This window comes from Mobula birostris, chromosome 18, assembly GCF_030028105.1.
Source record: "Mobula birostris isolate sMobBir1 chromosome 18, sMobBir1.hap1, whole genome shotgun sequence".
NCBI classification, from domain to species: Eukaryota; Metazoa; Chordata; class Chondrichthyes; order Myliobatiformes; family Myliobatidae; genus Mobula; species Mobula birostris.
This window is the reverse complement of record NC_092387.1, coordinates 44,039,777-44,059,267: the sequence shown is the minus strand read 5'-3', so window position 1 is coordinate 44,059,267 and position 19,491 is coordinate 44,039,777. Positions and strand designations below refer to the sequence as shown.

The 19,491-nt window shown below is 37.2% G+C and overlaps 1 protein-coding gene across 3 annotated transcripts in view; it reads left to right on the top strand.

The window, feature by feature from the left end:
• The window catches only part of ccser2a (coiled-coil serine-rich protein 2a), a 736,576-nt gene that overhangs the window by 166,865 nt on the left and 550,220 nt on the right, over window positions 1–19,491 (top strand). For all 3 annotated transcript variants that reach the window (XR_011889642.1, XM_072282572.1, XM_072282573.1), the window contains exon 5: window positions 10,707–10,797. Coding sequence is in view for 2 of the 3 variants with exons in the window: in XM_072282572.1 (XP_072138673.1) it covers window positions 10,707–10,797 (91 nt within the window). In the remaining variant the exon portion in view is untranslated. The remainder of the gene's footprint in view (window positions 1–10,706; window positions 10,798–19,491) is intronic.

The following is a 19,491-nucleotide window of genomic DNA, read 5'->3' as shown; positions in this document are numbered from 1 at the left end:
AATCCATAGTAATGAGGATGGGGAGGGAGGAAGTAGTAAATAGACATCTTATTGTGTCCTTAAGCACATGACTTTGATTGGCAGGAAGTTTCATTGTTTACAGTGTAAAATGAATTAAATTAAAAACCAGTTATAGAAATAAGATGGTATATAAATCAGTGCACAATATGTAAAGGAAATCAGGATTTTTTGTATATTGTATTTGATATTGAATTTTCTAATAGTTCTTTTAAGTCTGTTTGTCCAAGTTGCAAGCAACCTATAAACGGAAACCACCCATTACCTAGGATTGCAGTCCGTTGTAGTCAGAGGGGTCTTTTGAAGTCATGTGCTTGAGAAGTATGTTACTATTTTTTATTTTAAAATGAAAGGGATCAAAGAGGAAGTGAGAAAATTAACATAAATATTGCTGTGAAAAAAATCACTCAAGGGTGAAGCTGCCAGTAATAGCAGTGTCTGAAAAAGTAACCCCAGTGCTTTGTCAAATCAAGGTGGATGGCATGAATGTGAAATATTACATAGTTCAGAGACTTGCCTTTTCAAGCATTAATCTGATAAAAATGCAGAGGAAGGAAGCAGACTGTACCAGGGCATCAAGTTTTGCTCCAATGTGGGATTTAGTAACTGTCATTGAAAAGGAATTCCACCTACACAATATTAGAATACTTTCAGCAAACTCATCTATATTGATACTTGGTCTGTACTTCAGTAAATTACATGCCTGAATGGTTGAGGAAGCAGAGTGAATATATTTTGATTATTTTACAATGAGAATGCTGTTTTCTTTTTACTGTTCTGATACATTTCTTCATATGACTGATGACTTGATGGTTTGAAAATGCTAACTTTGTCATAATGGGAGTTTTAGAGTCATACAGCACATAAACAGGTCCTTGACCCAACAAGTCTGTGCTGACTATCAACAAACTATTTTTCACAAATCCCTTATTAATCCAATTTTTTTTATTCTCCCAACATTGTCTTTGGCTCTCCCCAGATTCTACCACTCAGCTAGGTACTACAGAGAAATTTACAGTGGCCAAATAACCTGCCAACCTGAATGTCTGGATATGGGAGGAAACCTGAGCTACCATAGGAAATCTATGCAGTCCCATAGAGAATGTGTAAACTCCACTAAGAATCAGAAACACGACGAATTCTGCAGATGCTGGAAATTCAAGCAACGCACATCAAAGTTGCTGGTGAACGCAACAGGCCAGGCAGCATCTCTAGGAAGAGGTACAGTCGGCGTTTCGGGCCGAGACCCTTCATCAGGACTCCTGACAAAGGGTCTCGGCCCGAAACGTCGACTGTACCTCTTCCTAGAGATGCTGCCTGGCCTGCTGCGTTCACCAGCAACTTTGATGTGTGTTACTAAGAATGAGAATCAGGTTTAATGTCACTGGCATATATCATGAAATTTGTTAACTTTACGGCAGTTCATGACAAATAAATAGAGGGAAAAATAGTGAATTAAAGTAAGTATATAGATATGTCTATTAAATAGTTAAGTTAAAAAATAAATATTACGAAAAAAACAAATAAAAAAGGGAGTGAGGTAGTGTTCATGGGTTCAATGTCCAATTAGAAGAAGTTGTTCCTAAATCTCTTCAGTGTGTGCCTTCAGGCTTCTGTAACTCCTTCCCGATGGTAACAAAGAAAATACAGAATGTTCTGGGTGGTGGGGTCCTTAATGATGGATGTCACCTTCCTAAGAAAGCGCTTCTTGAAGATGTCTTAGATACTATAGAGCCCAGTACCCATGATGGAGATGACTAATTTCACAAATTTCTGCAACTTAATTTGATCTTGTGCTGTAGCTCCCCCATACTAGGCGGTGATGCAGCCAGTCAGAATGCTCTTTGTGGTACATTTGATAGAAGTTTTCGAGTGTTTTAGTTGACAAACCAAATCTCCCCAAACTGCAAATTAAATATAGCTGTTGTCATGCCTTCCTTCTAGCTGCATCAATATGTTGCATCCAGCATAGGTCTCAGAGATATTGAATCCAAGGAACTTGAAATTCCTCACTCTCTCCACTTCTGATCCCTCTATGAGGATTGGTTTGTATTCCCTTGTCTTAACCTGTCTGAAGTCCACAATCAGCTCTTTAGTCTTGCTGACATTGAGTGCAAGTTGTTGCTGTGACACAACCCATCTACTGGTATGTCTCGCTCTAGTACACCCTTTCGTCACCATCTGAAGTTCTGCAACAATAGTGGCATTATCAGCATATTTATAGATTGCGTTTGAGCTGTGCCTAGCCACACAGCATCTAGGTCCAAATCTGTATCAGACTCTGGTTTATTATCTCTGGCATGTGTTGTGAATTTTTTTTGATTTACCAGCGGTAGTACAATGCAATACACGATGATATAGAAAAGGAAAAAAAGGTAATTAAAACATGTCATGTTTAAACCCAGGTTTCTGGCTTTGTGAAGTAACACCCCTACTAAAAATTCCACAATTTTTAATTTCATTTTGCAGTTGTCACTTGAGACTTTATTATTTTGAGAGGAATGATTTGTTTTATCATTTTGAGGCAAAGGATTTGTTCCCAGTGTGAATACTGCATATTAGATCTATAGATATTTCTTGGTGTCTTCTGGAAATTCTTTAAAGTTAGTGCAATATGATCAAATGCTAACACAATCAAACAAAAGATGTAATGTTAGCAATTTTTAATCTTAATATGCAAGTATAATTGAGGGAATATCTGTGAAGACAGTCAGTGTCAAATGTGAGCCATTTTAAAAACTTATGTTTAAGCTTTAGCATGGGGCCTGAATGAATTTTTTGCATATGCTCTTTGCTTGTATTATCTTGCCATGTGGCTGAGCTGTAACTCAGTGGAATTAATTGCTTGGTTTTATTTTTTGCAGCTTATGCCATCAAAATTTCTGAAGTTAATAGTATTAATTCATGATGTGATAGTAAAACTGTCAATATGAAATAGGGATGCTCAGAGAAATGGATTGGGGAAAAAAGTAGGTGTAAAACATGACCCTAGGCTTTTGCACAAATAGATTGCCTGAAATGATGAGGATCTTTTACCATGTGAACATTTATCACAACATATTTAAAAATTTGATACCTGTGTGCTCTACCATTAGTAATTATGATGTCCACATTTATGCTGAAAATTTGTTTAACCAATTGGATTTCTAACTCTGTAACTGTGAATTGGAAAAAAGATGTTGACCCAAAATTGTGGGGAAAAAATTAAAGAAGTTTTATAGGCAGAAATGTGTTGCCTTAAAATCACTCATAAAATTTTTATAAAAATTCCAATTGTCACTTTTCACCAATTTATCGCAGGCTCAAATGCAGTGGAGGAGTGGGGTAAAAGAAACAAGCATGCTATTTAGCAACTCAGTTCTGTGCTACAGTTAAGTAATTGATTATCTATGTCATCTATTTTCTGTAACCTTGAACAAGGAATTTAATCAATATTTGGTTTAAGTTGAACAACCAAAAGAAAACTACCATTTTGAAAATCTAAAAAGTTGTCGGATTCACTTGCTTCATTTACTGGGAAGACCTGAAAAAGTGACCAGATGGCTGTATATCAATGTAGAATGGGTTGATCGAGAATGTTGAAGATGGAATGGTGGGTGATTGATAGGGGTTGGGAAGAATGGAAAGAGGAGTATGGGTGATAACCAATTGGTACAGAAGCTTGAGCATCCTTAATTTAGTTAATACACAGTATAGAGTTGGTACTAGCTTCAAATTTTTTCTCTCAGGTAGATTACAGTTTACTGGTGTTGGGAAGGGTAAATCCTTAGTGAATGAGTATTTAATTCGTTTCTGGAAATCTAAGTTGTTTGGAGGACAAAAATAAGTCACAAAGTTTGTGCTGAAGTTCTGTTTTAATCTACATGAAACATTTTGTTGAATAACATCATTCTTTCACTCCCCATTCCCTCTCCACTTCATACGCCGTGTTATCTGAGTTACAGTTTGCAATTCCAATCCTGATTATGATTTGTGGTGCTAGAATTATCCTTTCACGGCCACCATCCATCACTGTGATGCATCACTAAGTTCAATGTGAAATGTTAAACTAGAAAAATAATACAATAGTAATAATCTTGAATTTCTGTTACTGCCAAAAATGAAATTTCTGAAGATGCAATTTTAGGGGATTCATCCTGACTGGACTTATTTGCTGTAAGAGCAATCTTTGTGAGCTGTTCTTAAATTGACCTGTCATGAAGGATATCCATTTTTACTTTTGTGATTTGCTTTGAAAAAAATAAATTTGATTTTTAATTGTGACCTTTTAATCTCTTGAAATCCCTTGTGTACAGCCTATCTAAATTATGCGCCAGAATATTGGAAGCTGCAGTGAACTCAGAAGTTGTCCCATAATCTGTATTTCATACAGCTTTCTTCAAGTTTTAATGGTTTTGTGATGAAGTAAAATATCTTGGTAGAATTGGGCTTCTTTGTTTTGTTACCAGTCATACAAAATGTTGTGTGAAATGCTGAACAGAAGTCAATACTGAACTTAAATTTTATTAGATAAATTTGTTTAATGTTAAAACTTGCTGATTTAATAAAAGCATAAATTGTAAAATCTATTGGAATGTTACTTCAAGTATGGTCAGTTAAGAAAGGTCTCTTGTTTTTTGTGGCATGCAACTTAAATTTTAATTTTCCTGATTCATCAGAGTATAATACAATGATTGTCTTTTTTATAGTTTTTCTCCCCCAGTAAACAGGACTGCTGGATCACTTGCAGCAGGCAGGCTGTGACCTTTTTAAGCTTCTAATACAAGCTTCTGCTGGATTCAAGTTAAAACTTTTTAAAAAATGCAAGCCCCATGATTAAAATACTTAGAGAAATAGTGCACACTTATTCTTAAGAAGTTAGTTTGATTACTGTTAATTAGAAATTAGTTTTGGTTCTTTTGTAGGAAATAAACAGCAAATACCTGTCAGCACTTATGTGAGGATCTTCCTTTCTTCCTATTGCTTTGTGACTATTTCATTACCCTTTTCAAAATTGGCTCTTCGTTACTTGCTGAGATTACGTTAGTGTTTTATGCAATGTTTTATATTTTCAGGGACTTTTGGTTAAGGCATTTTGTCCTTCAATGCATCTTTTCTCTTCGAGTTGCTTTTGTTTGGGTGGAATCTATTACCTGTTACTACAAGCTGATTTTGATTCCCTTCTGTAAGCAAATTATAGAATCAGTTTATTTTGATTTGCTCTGTCCTCTGATGTAAAGGAACATGCGTACTGACCAGCTGACTGACATCAGTTTCCAGAAACTTAATCTAAAAGAGTTATGATATTAAATTTGCAAGGGTTGTTTACCATCCCTAGACAAATAGAAATACAGTGGATTCCTGCTAACTGGGATACATTAAGACCAGTACATCTTGGCCCAATTAGCTGAAGTTTCATGGAAATAGTTAAAATGTATTAAAAAAAAATGCTGTTTAATAGAGTAATAAATTATGTATTTAAATGAAGTACAGAACAAATTAGAACACTGCCAATACCTCTACAGTATTTTGAAACTGACTGTAAATGAACAGTATCAGTGCTGACACCTAGGACTGATAATGGACTGCCTTCATACAATGGGCCCAACAATGGCATCCTCCAAATCTTCATTTCATTGTAACATGCAAAATGATTGTCTATGCCTTCAGATTTCATCGTAATTCCTAGCTTACTGAAGTTGTGAAATTGTTTCATTTTCATTTCTGGCTGTAGCCTGAATGCTTGAAACCACCGTGAGCAAAACAATCCAAATTGTCTTGCTGCTTGTTTCATGCCAGCTATCAGTGACAACAATCACTGTTTTTTGGACATAAGCACATATAATTGATGCTATTTAAAAGCTGATCATTCTCAGCACAGTGTAGTGCCTAATGGCCCACACAAGTGGGCAAGTGTAGACACCAGAACTTTGTTTCCAGGTAAACTCAATGCCTTCTATGCTTATTTGATTGTCAAAACATGTAGGAAGTATTACAAACTCTTGTAGCCTCCAACGATACTGTGATTTCAGTCTCTGAGGCTGACATGCGAGCATCCTTCAGGGGGGTGAACCCATGAAAAGCATCCAACCCAGACAGGGTACCTGGCTAAGTACTAAAGACCTGTGCTAATCAGCTGGAGTGGCGTGTTCACTGAGATCTTTAACCTCTCGCTTCAGCAGTCTGAGGTATCCACCTGCTTCAAACATACTTCACTCTTATTGGTATCTAAGAAGAATGAGGTAACCTCCCAGTCATCCAGTAGCACTTACATCCACTGTGATGAAATGTTTTGAGAGTTTGGTGATGAAACATATCCACTCTTGGACCATGAGACATCGGAGCAGAATTAGGCCATTTGGCCTATTAGGTATGCTCCACCATTCAATCATGGTTGATCCTTTTTTCCCCTCCTCAACTCCATTCCCCGGCCTCCTCCCCATAACCTTTGATACCGTGAACAATCAAGAACCTATCAATCTCTGCCTTAAATACACCCAATGACCTGTCTTCCACAGCTGCCTGTGGTAACAAATTCCACAGATTCACCATTCTCTGGCTAAAGAAATTTCTTCACACCTCTGTTTTAAATGGATACCCCTCTATCCTGAGGCTGTGCCCTCTTGTCCTAGACTTCCTCCACCATAGGAAACATCCTTTCTACATCTACTCTGTCAAGGCCTTTTAACATTCAAAAGGTGTCAATGAGATCCCCTCCCCCCCATCCTTTGAAATTCCTGTGAGTACAGACCCAGAATCATTCTCGTGAACTGCCTCTGGACCTTCACCAATATCAGCACATCTTTTCTTAGATGAGGAGCCCAAAACTGTTCACAATACTTGAGGTGTGGCCTCACCAGTGCCTTATAAAGCCTTAGCGTCACATCCCTGCTCTTGTATTCTAGACATCTTGTAATAAGTGCTAACATTGCATTTGCCTTCCCCACCACTGACTCAACCTGCAAGTTAACCTGTAGGGTGTTCTGCACAAGGACTCCCAAGTCCCTTTGCATCTCAGATTTTTGAATTTTCTCCCCGTTTAGAAAATAGTCTCTACATTTATTTCTACACCAAAGTGCATGACCATTCGCTTTCTAACATTGTACTTCATTTGCCACTTTCTTGCCCGTTGTCCCGATCTGTCCAAGTCCTTCTGCAGCTAACCTGTTTCCTCAGACACTACCTGGTCTTCCACCAATCTGTATTTGCAAACTTGGCAACAAAGCCATCTATTCCATCATCTAAATCATTGATATACAGCATAAAAAGAAGCGACCAATGTTGATCCCTACAGTACACCACTAATCACTGGCAACCAACTATACCAGGCTCCTTTTAGTCCTACTCGCTGCCTCCTACCAGTCAGCCGGTGCTCTAACCATGTTAATAACTTTCCTGTAATACCATTGACTTTTAACTTGGTAAGCAGCCTCATTTGTGGCACCTTGTCAAAGACCTTCTGAAAGTCCAAATGTACAACATCCACTGCATCCCTTTTATCTATCCTCCTTGTAATCTCCTCAAAGAATTCCAATAGGTTTGTCAGGCACAATTTTCTCCTAAGGAAACCATGCTGACCTTGTCCTATCTTGTCCTGTGTCACCAAGTACTCTATAACCTCATCCTTAACAATTGACTCCAACATCTTTCCAGCCACTGAGGTCAGGCTAACTGGTCTATAATTTCCTTTCTGCTGCCTTCCCCCTTTTTTTCAAGAGTGGAGTGACATTTGCAATTTTCCAGTCCTCTGGCACCATGCCAGAGTCCAACGAATTTTGAAAGATCATTACTAATGCCTCCACAATCTCTACTGCGACCTCTTTCAGAACTTAAGGGTTCAGTTCGTCTGGTCCGGGTGACTTATGTACCCTCAGGTCTTTCAGCTTTTTGAGCACCTTCTCCCTTGTAATAGTAACTGCACTCACTCCTTTTCCTTTGCACACTACAACATCTGGCACACTGCCAGTGTCTTGCACAGTGAAGACTGATGCAAAATACTCATTTAATTAATCTACCATCTCCTTGTCCTCTTTTATTATTTCTCTGACCTCATTTTCTAGTGGTCCTATATCCACTCTCATTTCTCTGTTATTTTTTTACATACTTGAAAAAGCTTTTATTACCCTCTTTAATCTTATTTACTAGCTTGTTTTCATATTTAATCTTTTCACTTCTACTGATTCTTTTAGTTGCTCTCAAAAAGCTTCCTAATCCTCTATCTTCTCACTAATTTTTGCTTTGTTGTATGCCCTCTCTTGTTTTTACATTAACATTGACTTTCCTTGTCAGCCATAGTTGTACTATTTTCCAAAATGAGTATTTCTTCATTTTGGGAATATATCTATCCTGCACCTTCCTCATTTAACCCAGAACCTCTCACCATTGCTGCTGTGCTGTCATCCCTGCAAGCATCTCCTTCCAATTTAATTTGGCCAACTCCTTTCTCATACTACTGTAATTTCCTTTACTGCATTGAAATACTACTACATCAGACTTTACTTTCTCCCTGTCAAATTTCACGCTGAACTCAATCATATTGTGATCACTGGCTCCTAAGGGCTGTTTTACCTTAAGCTCCCTAATTGGCTCTGGTTCAGTACATAACACCCAATCCAGTATAGATGATCCCCTAGTAGGCTCAATGACAAACTGCTCTTAAAAAGCCATCTCATAGGCATTCAACAAACTCACTCTCTTGAGATCCATTACCAACCTGATTTTCCCAATCAACATGCATGTTAAAATCTCTGATTACTATCGTAACGTAGCCCTTTGATATGATTTTCTATTTCTCTTTATAATCTGGTCCACATCCCAACTACTGTTGAGAAGCCTGTATATAATGGCCATAGGGTCCTTTTACCCTTGTGGTTTCGTAACTCAACCCACAAGGATTCAGCATCTTCCAATCCTATGTCACATCTTTCTACTGATTTGATGTCATTCTTTACCAGCAGAGCCACGCCACCCCCTCTACCTATCTTCCTATCCCTCTGATACAACGTGTAACCTTGGACATTCAGCTCCCAACTACAAACCATTCTTCAGCCACAAATCAGTGATGGCCACAACATCATATGTGACAATCTGTAATTGTGCAACAGGATCATCCACTTTATTTCTTATACTCAATGCATTGAGATAGAAGACTTTGAGTGATGTATTTGCTACCCTCGGTGATTTTCCATCACTAATGCACTGATACTCTGCTGGCTGCAATTTTGTCCTGTCATTTGCCTGCACTGTCTGACTGCATGCTATCTTTTGCTTTTTTTTAACCTTAATCTCCCTTCTGGCACTTTTCCTTGCATGTGGAATAAGTGCTACACCTGCCCATACACTACATCCCTCACTTCCATTCAGGACCCCAAACAGTTCTTCCAGGCGAGGCGACACTTCACCTGTGAGTCTGTTGGAGTCATATACTGTATCTGGTGCTCCTGGTGTGGCCTCCTGTATATCAATGAGACCTGATGTGGATTGGGAGACTGCTTCACCAAGCACCTATTCTCCATCTGCCAGAAAAAAAGCAGGATCTCCCAGTGGCCACCTATTTTAATTCCAATTCCAATTCCCATTTCCATTTCCATTTCAATATGTCAATCCATGGCCTCCTCTACTGTTGCAATGAGGCCACACTCAGGTTGGAGGAACACCTCATACTCCTTCTCTGGGTAGCCTCCAACCTGATGGCATGAACATCAATTTCTTGAACTTCCAGTAATGCTCAGCTCCTCACCCCCACTTCACCATTCCCCATTCCCTTTTCCCACTCTCACCAATTTCCTTGCCTGTCCATCATCTCCCTCCAGTGCTCCTCTGCCATTTTCTTTTTTCCATGGCTTTCTGTCCTGTCCTCTAGATTTCCCCTTCTCCAGCCCTGAATTTCTCTCACCAATCAACTTCCCAGCTCCTTACTCAACCCTCCCCCTCCATGTTTCACCTATCACCTTGTGGTTTTCCTCCCCCACCCCCATCTTTTAACTCTACTGCTTATCTTTTTTTTCTTCAGTTCCACTGAAGGGTCTCAGCCTGAAATGCCGACCGACTGTATTCTTTTCAATAGATGCTGTCTGGCCTGCCGAGTTCCTCCAGCATTTTGTGTGTGTTTCTTAGATTTCCAGCATCTACAGATTTTCTCTTGTTTGTGAACCTAAAATATTAGTCTGTTTCTCTCTCCAGAGATGTTATCAGACTTTCTGTGTATTGCCAGTTTACTCTGTATTTATTTCATTACTAGTAAGCTCTTTGCTTTTTCAAGGGGAGAAAATTACTTTTTAAAGTTCTTGATATTCGACTTTCAGTGTTAAGGATAATGCAGTACAGGTACTTCTAAAATTTTTATTTGATCCTTGCAACACCCCCACCCCTCAAAAACATTGATATATTAGCTCTTAGTTCAGTTATTTCAGTATATACTCATACTGTTGTTTGCTTTAATTTTTGGAAACAGTATTAAAACAAAAGTTATTCCTTCTGTGTTTATCATCTCTTTATTCCTGAAAATAAATGTAGTCATAAGCAAATAAATTCATAATTTCAATTTGAATCTCTCAATTAGATAACATTGCGTGTTTTGGTGAGACATAGTTGTGAAAAGATTATTTTGTAATTTAAAGTTTTTATACTTTTCAGTCTGATTAAGGGAGAAGCATGCTTTCTTTTGTGCATATTTCTAAGGTATTTTGTGTTCCTTTTTGTCCTCATAGGATATTTTGAACAATCTGGAGTCAGGTGATCTGGATGAAAATGACCTTATGCTGGATGTTGATCTGCCTGAGGATGCTCCTTGCAAAATGGGTAAGACCAGCCAATCTCCTCAATTTCATCAAAACTCATTAGTCCTGCGTCAAAAGGGATAGTATTTATTTTTCATTGCTTTTAAATGAAAATGTAGACATTATTGAGGAGCTTTCTGATATCAGTTGCCTTTCAAAGTTCAAGTAAATTTATTATCAAAGTACATGTATGTCACCATATACAACCCTGAGATCTTGGGGCTAAAGTTGTCACTTTTTCTTGACTTTTGACACCATGTTTTTACCGCCAACATTTTTAGCAATAGAGAAACAAAGTTTTAAATATCAGGGACCAGAAAGCTAGCTGTAGTAAGGCAGGGCCCATTCTCTAAGCAGCCAATTAGAAATGGTGAAACATTCATGCTAAAGATAAAACACTACAGAATGAGAGATGTAGAACTAAAATATTCCCATATGTTATAGCCGTGATATAATTTTATTATTTATTGAAGCACTCTTAATGCTGAGCATGATAGAAGTCATCCAGAATTTATTTGATTTTTCTAATGTTTTTCAATATTTGATGCAAACGTAAATGAGTACAAGTAACAAGGATGTATACATCAGGACTAGTTTGTTTCAAACTATTTGATTTTTCATAGCAACACACAATCTGCAGAATCTCTTGTGTTTTTGGATTTTTCAAAAAAATAGATCTTGTCCATCAACAATCTGGAATTCATCTTTTGCATAAGCATACAATCAACAAACTTTCCTGATCTAGACTATTTTGCACTGAACATAATAAAAATGACTCCAGCCTGTGTTACCATTTTATTAAAATCATGTGTTGTTCATTCCATTTTTTCAGTTAATCGCTTTCCTTTCATTTGTGACATGTTCAAAAATCTATTGATTTCCCTGAATATACTCAAGAGCCATACATCTGCATCTGGGATCAATGCAAAAACTCTACCATTTTGATGAATGCTTTTCTTCTCTTATTCCAAATTGCTGACCTTTTTGTGTGCTGTAGTCATAAATTCTTGAGAAATTAATTCTATGAATTTACTCTGCCAAACCATCTCAGAATTGAGTGCTTTGTTGAGACTACCAATCATTATTCTTAAATTTGATAGAATTTATTCACTAAAGCAGACTTCTTATTTGCTTGGAGACAGAAGAGACTGTAGATGTTGGGATTTGCAGCAAAGAAGCAAACTGCCGGTGGACTGCATCAGCGGTGGCAAAAGGATGGTTGACAATTTGGGTCTAGACCATTATGCAGGGATCCTGATGATAGATCTTGATATGAAGCATCAATTGTTCATTTCCCTCCACAGATTGTACGTAATCCACCAGCATTTTGCTTTTTAAACCCGAAGTTTCACTTTGCAATTACAGGTCCCTTCTCTCAATCACTGTTTCTTGTTGAGAACATCCAAACTATACTTCAACTTTTAAATATGGTGTTGTCCACTTTCAGGTCCATGTATTTCTTTTTGCTAGGTTTCTTGATGTGCAGATTTAAAAGATCAAAATTACATTTCAAAATGTTTTAAGAAATTCAAGAGAATAAAAAAAAACCAAACAAGTGAAATATGAAACAAAACTCCCAAGCGGTTGAGTCTTTTTTTGTAGCGTGTAGGGGGGATTAGTGATCTGCCTTAAATTTTAACCTGTCTTCTCTCCAGGGATGCTTACTTTTCTCTGATATTTCCCACATGTGTCCAGTATCCAATCCAAGTAAAAGGGTTGAGAGTTCAATTTCTACTTCAGGGACTTGAGGTACTTCCCCATTTACTATTGAAGAACTGCTGCACCACCTTTTAGGCGTAATGTTAGATTGAAACAAACTTTAAAGGTACCAAAGTGGTTTTGTAGAAAACCGTGGCAGTTTACTCTGGTGACCTATTCAGTATCTGTCTTTTAATCAATGGAACAAAAATAGATGATCTGATCATTATGCTGTTTGTGGGAGCTTGTGCAAAAATCAACTGAAGGAACATGACAAAGGCTTCATAACAATGGCTGCACTTCAGAAGTGGTTGATTGACTGTTGAGTGCTTTGGGCTATCTGAGGTTGAGAAGTGCAATGTATAAATCTTTTTAGTTATTACTTTTCACAGCCGTATTACTTCTATCTTCTCTCCATGGTCTATTAATGCCACTTTCTCTGTGCACTTCCTCTTACTTCTGTCTGCTTGTACAGCTTCTTTTCTTTTCTTGATTATTTCCTACATATATTTGCTACCCTTAACCATTTTTACTGGCTCTGTTTGTTTCCTTTCCACACTGTCTTTACAATTTTGTACTGGATACTGTGCAACCTGTCCTATGATTTCAACAATTTCAGACCTTTGCCAGACTTCCTTTGTTTCCCTTCACGCTTGGTAAGAGGAATGTGGGATGATTATATTGCTGTTTCTGGGGATGGATAAAATTATCACATTGGAATTTGATGTATGCACTCTTCTCATCCACCTTTGGCTTCCTCTTTGTCAGAACACTATTGCCAGGAAAATTTGAACTGTTCATGTTGGCGTTTTTCTTCGCTAGAAGATGCACTCCTTGACTATTTATATTTACTCTATCTTGCCATCTATCCTCTGTCACTTTTTTCTTGGTATTCACAATCTTGTGTTTCATTTATGTATTTGATTTCTTTCATTTTGACTTCTGTTAATATCTGGTCCGCTGTTTAATCATTTTCTGTCCTGAACTTAACAGATTATTCATTCAAATTATTTTTTTCTCTTTCACTTCCCTATTCCCTTTTCACGAACAGTTGAACTGTAGTGATTTCTTGTCTTGAGGGAGGACTTCTGCTCCTAAATATAAACTGAATATTGATTGTTCTTTCATTGTTGCTGCCTGATGCCAAGTATTTCTAGCTTTTTCTGCCTTTATATTCATTATTAGCATCAAAACCAAGTATTAATAGTATGATTATGAAGAAGACACGTAGTCCTCTTTTATTGTTATTTAGTAATGCATGCATTAAGAAATGATACATTATTTCCTCCGGTGTGATATCACAAAACACAGGACAGACCAAGACTGAAAAGAATGACAAAACCACATAATTATAACATATAGTTACAACAGTGCAACGATACCTTAACTTGATGAAGATGTCCTTGAGCACAGTAAAGTTCAAAGTTTCTCAAATGTCCCACATCTCACGCAGACGGGAGAAGGAAGAAAAACTCTCCCTGCCATGCCGACCACAATCCGACTCTGGGTCATCCGAAAACTTTGAGCTCTGATCAGCTCTCCGACACTGAATACTGAGTGCCATGTCTGTCCGAACGATTCGACCTCCTTCTCGGTTGCCAAAAGCAGGCAAGGCCGGGGATTTTGAGGCCTACCCTCTGAAAGATCCCTGACCACACAGTAACGACAGCAGCGAACGGGCGTTTCAGAAATTTCTCCAGGTGTTCCTCTGTGCTTTCACGTCCATTCTCCATCAAATCAGAATTATCCATGGCCCCTATTTAACAGATACGATATCATTTTTCACCGGAGGGCTGTGCAGGATCGGCCAGTGCATTTAAACAAGGCAGGCATAGACTACAGTTCTTAACAAGAATATCTCAAGGGTGCAGATTTATTTTGGTGAATAATGAACTTGCCTTTTCAATTGAAAGAATTAATCATTTGATTTCCAAGATTGGTCAATGAAGAAGAATGGAGCTGATCTCTGCGTTATTTTTCACAACGGGTTTGATGGTATGTTGTTTCAGAACAGGACCATGGATGGTGTACAATATATTCTTGAAATGCATATGCAGCGTTTTCAGTTTTACAACAAATTTTTATTCGAGTTGGGGGTGGACATAATCTCCTTATTGAAAGATGAAGTTATATTGAATGTGAATTAAAGTTGGGCCTTTATAAATGAAATTGCTGCAATCAAGAGGTTTCTGCCTTTGAGGAGATATTATACAACACTTCATTTAAAAGATTTCACTGTTTGTTACATTGTTGTGTTCTCACCATGTTGTGATAAGGTTGATGAGAAAATCACAAAATTCGATAATTTTTAATTGTCATTAACTGAATGTTGGCTTCTTTTGACAAGCAAGGGTCATTTTACAGCATTTGTGGTTTGGTTTTATAAAGGCATTTTAGCTTGTGAATGCTGCTTAGGTTTGATTGAAATGTCCAGTGCTGAGATGAGTTGCTTTGCTATTTTAAAAGCATCATAATGTAAATTCAATACTGTGTCATGTGTTCAAAACCTTGTGGAAGGATTAGATGACAATAGGGTTCTGTAGCTTGGCAACAAACTTTTTATTATATTCTTTGATTAATACTTAGTGGAATAGTTTGCAAGCTGAGACCTTGGAATAATGATTAAACTAGGGGAGTGGAGGTGAGGATTGAGTTGAGATTAAGATGTAAATTTGTCATTTAATATCAAAGCTTAGGTGATCGTGAGCAGCATTTATAATAGAACCTGCTGTTTAACCTTTAGGAGAGACTGTCTGTTTAAAAATACTATACCTATTGTCTTGCCTCTTCATGCTGTGTGTGGTCCAGCTAATTCTTGAATGGAATAAGCTGGAAAGAAAATGAAATATTTAGTTACGTTCCTTAAAAATGATACCACCCATTTTATCTATGTTGTAATTACATTTTATAATTTCTGAATATTTTGGCACATCTTCCACGTATATTTGATGAGTAGTTTTTTTATAAAACTGTCAATGCTAAGAGCCAATTTATCTAATAGTTATAGTGAAAATGGTTTGGTTATTGTTCTTGGAAGAAATGAATGAAAAATCAAAAGGGTTGGTGTAAAGGAAAACACCTGACGTTAGTATTTCATTTTACTCTTTACCTTATGTCAGATTACTTGAAACAAACTTCACTATGTAATTCATTCTCATTATGTTCTTATAACATAAATGCAAGGAGATAATCTTGGAATCTTGCCCTAAGAAAAGATGAAGGACAAGTCTTAGAGAATTTCTTTTGTGCTAAGCCATTGTAAAATCATTTTCCAGGTTTTAAAATATATGATAAATAAGTTAAAAGTCTGATTAAAAGTTAATTCCAATCAGATTTTATTTAAGGTTTTCACCACAGACTCCCTTCTATTTGAATTGGGTACATCCATAATATAGTTTTCTCTATAATTAATAGCTTGATGATTTTGTAATCAGTATCTTTTTCCATGACTTTATCAGTAAGTTCTGACTCTGGGATTTATGAAAACAGTTCTAATTTTTACGTAACAATTTCTTAAGTGTTGTCTGTTATTATTCTGAATGGGTTGTGTTTTATAGTGTCCATAAGAACTTGATAATGATTTAGCACTGCATTGTGCTAACTTAAAAATGTAGGACAAACTGAAAGCCCGAGGAGCTGCATGGTGGTATTTATCAGGCGAGTGACTGGTTAATCAAGAGGAGTCTTTTAGTTGTAAGAGAAACATCCGAGTTTACAGCGTGCAACTGTAGTTTGACAGAGAGGTATTTGGGTAAGCAAACAGCAATTGATATTGACTGAATTTATTAGTGAGAAGAATGTGATGGTGGTGGTATTAACAATAAAAGAGAAATACACATTGGTCATCATTATTTTTTTGAAAAAAAGTTGTTGGTCAGCCTTGATGAAAGCTGTTACCATAATTTTGGGTTGCCAACAACCCATATTGAAGGAAAATGAATTGATCCAAATGTTATCAATATGAGATACCCAATTTTACATGATTTTCCCATGAAGGTCAGGCCCCAGGTCTTGAAAGACTAGGACTTTTCAATCATTAGGGTGTATTGCTCGCTTAGTATTGACTGGAAAGCTGAATTGAAACCTGTCAGAAATATGTCAGAACAATCTGCCTTTGGTCTTTTCACATGCAACAGAAAGGAATTATCTACATTTGAGACATAAGTCCCATCTGCTGCAAGGCTTGCATTTTGAACTATAGAGCTATGGTCACTCCACAATTGGTCTTCTGTTGCTGTCAAGTTTGGTATTTCCAGGATACAACTGATGCCTTTTCTGATTTGCCATTCTCAAGGATAAGTTTAGTCAAATCACAGATATGTATTAGGAACATGAGTAGGTGGCAACCTGATTCTTCCATTAAATAATACCACAGTTGTTCTGATTTAAATCTTAACTTCATATTCCCCTGTCCTTTCTTCCCCACCACACTCCCTCTAACTCTCCAGCCCTTACTTATGAAGTACCCATCTACTTCTCTTTCAGACTAATGTTTACTTGTCCTTTGTATAGCCAGTCTTTTATTCTGCCTTGTGGCTGTTGTCCATGCAAGATCTTTATTGGGAGATACCAGTCTTCCATTTAATGACATGCCAGATCCATCTTTCAGCAGCATTTTCACTGTTCTGACTGTGTTTCCCCTTTCAAGGATCTTAACATTTACAATTCTGTTAACAAATGCTCATGATTAAGTTAAGGGGGTGAATGTGAAACTGCATGAGCTGTTTAATGTAACAAAAAACAGATGTTGGAGGCAAAGGAGAAGTTGATGTTTTGTGTTGAGATCTTGCAACAGGGCCTGTATTACAGCTTTGCAAGGCTTTGACTTGAAATATTGCCTAATCATTTGACTCCTTGGATAGTGTTTGAATACCAAGTTATTCCAGCAGTTTGTTTCATGTTCTTTTTTGCTCCAGGTTCCAGCATCTTCAATCCCTTGCATTTCCCAACTGTTTGTTGTGTTGTCTATCAGGAACTAATACCTCATGGTTGTCGCGAGTGATGTTAAGACACTGTATTTTAAATCTTTAGTTTGGTGAAGACATAGTTCTTATGTGGATCGATTTAGGATGTTTATTTATTAGTTACCAAGGATTTGATAGGCTTAAGTGATTCTGAACTCAATTTTCTTGTCAAAGAAGCCATCATTGGAAACCCTAATGTTTGAATTTATTAACCATGTGTCTTGAATATCATGACTTGTGACTTGTATAGGACCATTGGAATGAGTAACAGGTCAAGAAAAAGACTTTGGTCTTACTAAGAACAATGAGCTGGGATGTGGGATATTTAGAAATTGCATCAACAATTACCTAAAAACAATGTTGTATGAGCCATTGGTCATAAGTCACCTTGATGAAAAATCGCTTCAGCCTTGAAACTTTGAAAATCAAAGCATGGGACAAAATGCAGATTGTGGAAATGTCTTCTGCTTGTGTTATGACCAAGAACACAGGCAAAGTCATTGATCAGTACTGGGGCAAGTATGCGGTGAACTGTTAGAAATTGAATAATTAAGAAGAGTTATCTTTGGAATCTTTTCTCCAGTCACGTGACCATAAAACAGATGGTTGATTTGCATAAACTTTCTTACGCCAGCATGTTTAAAGAAAATCACAATCTGACAGTTAAAAACTGTGGTTAGATTGAAGAAGATGTGACATGCTCATGTTCCATTTTAACTATTTCTACTATACCTAACTCATGATAAAAAGCATGTATGTTATGCTTCACCCTGGTATAAAATTGAATGTTGCAATCTTTTGCCCAATTTTACTGAATTATAAGCACAAGAGTAAATTGATAAATTGGTTTATATTTCTCACATGCACCAAGGTACAGTGGAAAAACTTGTCTTGCATTGCATTCATACAGATCAATTCTTTACAGCAGTGTATTGAGGAAATACAAGGTAAAACAATAAGTTATTTGTTGAGTTGCAGGGAAAGGTTGAATAGGTTGGGATTTTATTCCCTAGCGTGTAGGAAGGACAATGAAGGGAGGTTTGATAGAAGTATACAAAATTATGAGGGTGTGTGTGTATGTGTATATATATGTATATATGTGTGTGTGTGTTTGTGTGTGTGTGTGTATATATATATATAATATGTATAGAGAGAGAGAGAGAGCAATGCAAATAGTTATTTTCCACTGAGATTGGATGAGACTATAGCTAGAGGGTTAGGTGAAAGGTGAAATGTTTAAGGGGAACATGAGAGGGAGCTTCTTCATTCAGTGTGTTGTAGGAGTGTGGAACAAGCTGCTAGCAAACAGGATGCAGGTTTGATTTCAACATTTAGAATACATTAATAGATGGGAGGGGTATGGAGGGCTATGGTCCGGGTGCAGGTTGGTGGGACTAGGATGAATAGATTGCATGGGATAGATGGGCCAAAGGGCCTCTTTCTGTGCTGTAGTTTTCTATGACTCTGACTCTAACAGTACAGAATAAAGTGTTATTGTTACAGAGAATGTGCAGCACAGATTGACAGTAAGGTACAAGGTCATAACAAAGTAGATTGTGAGGTCAAGAGTCTACTTTATTGTACAATAGTCTTAGAACGGAAGGATCAAAGCTGCCTGTGAGCTTAGTGGTGCACGCTTTAAAGCTTTTGTATCTTCTGCCCAACGAGAGGGTGGCGGGTGGGGGGAAGAATGTTCAAGGTAGGTGGGGTCTTTAATTATGCTGGCTGCTTTACCAAGGCAGTGAGAAGTGTAGACAGAAGCTGTTATGTTTTGTAACTTCAAAACATTAAACTAATTCGAAGGAAGACACGGGAGTCCGAAATGTGACTCTGATTTTGTGTTTACTTTAAGCAAGGCACGCGCATATCACGTAGCGTGATGTATGCAATTCACGAATTTTTACTTATAACCTAGAATGAATTATTTAAACAAACAAGAATGCTCAATCAACCAATATATATACAATATATATTTGAGTATATATACACTCAATATATATTTGAGTATATTTCAGTATACTCAAATACAGTATTACTGAAATATTAAATACTCA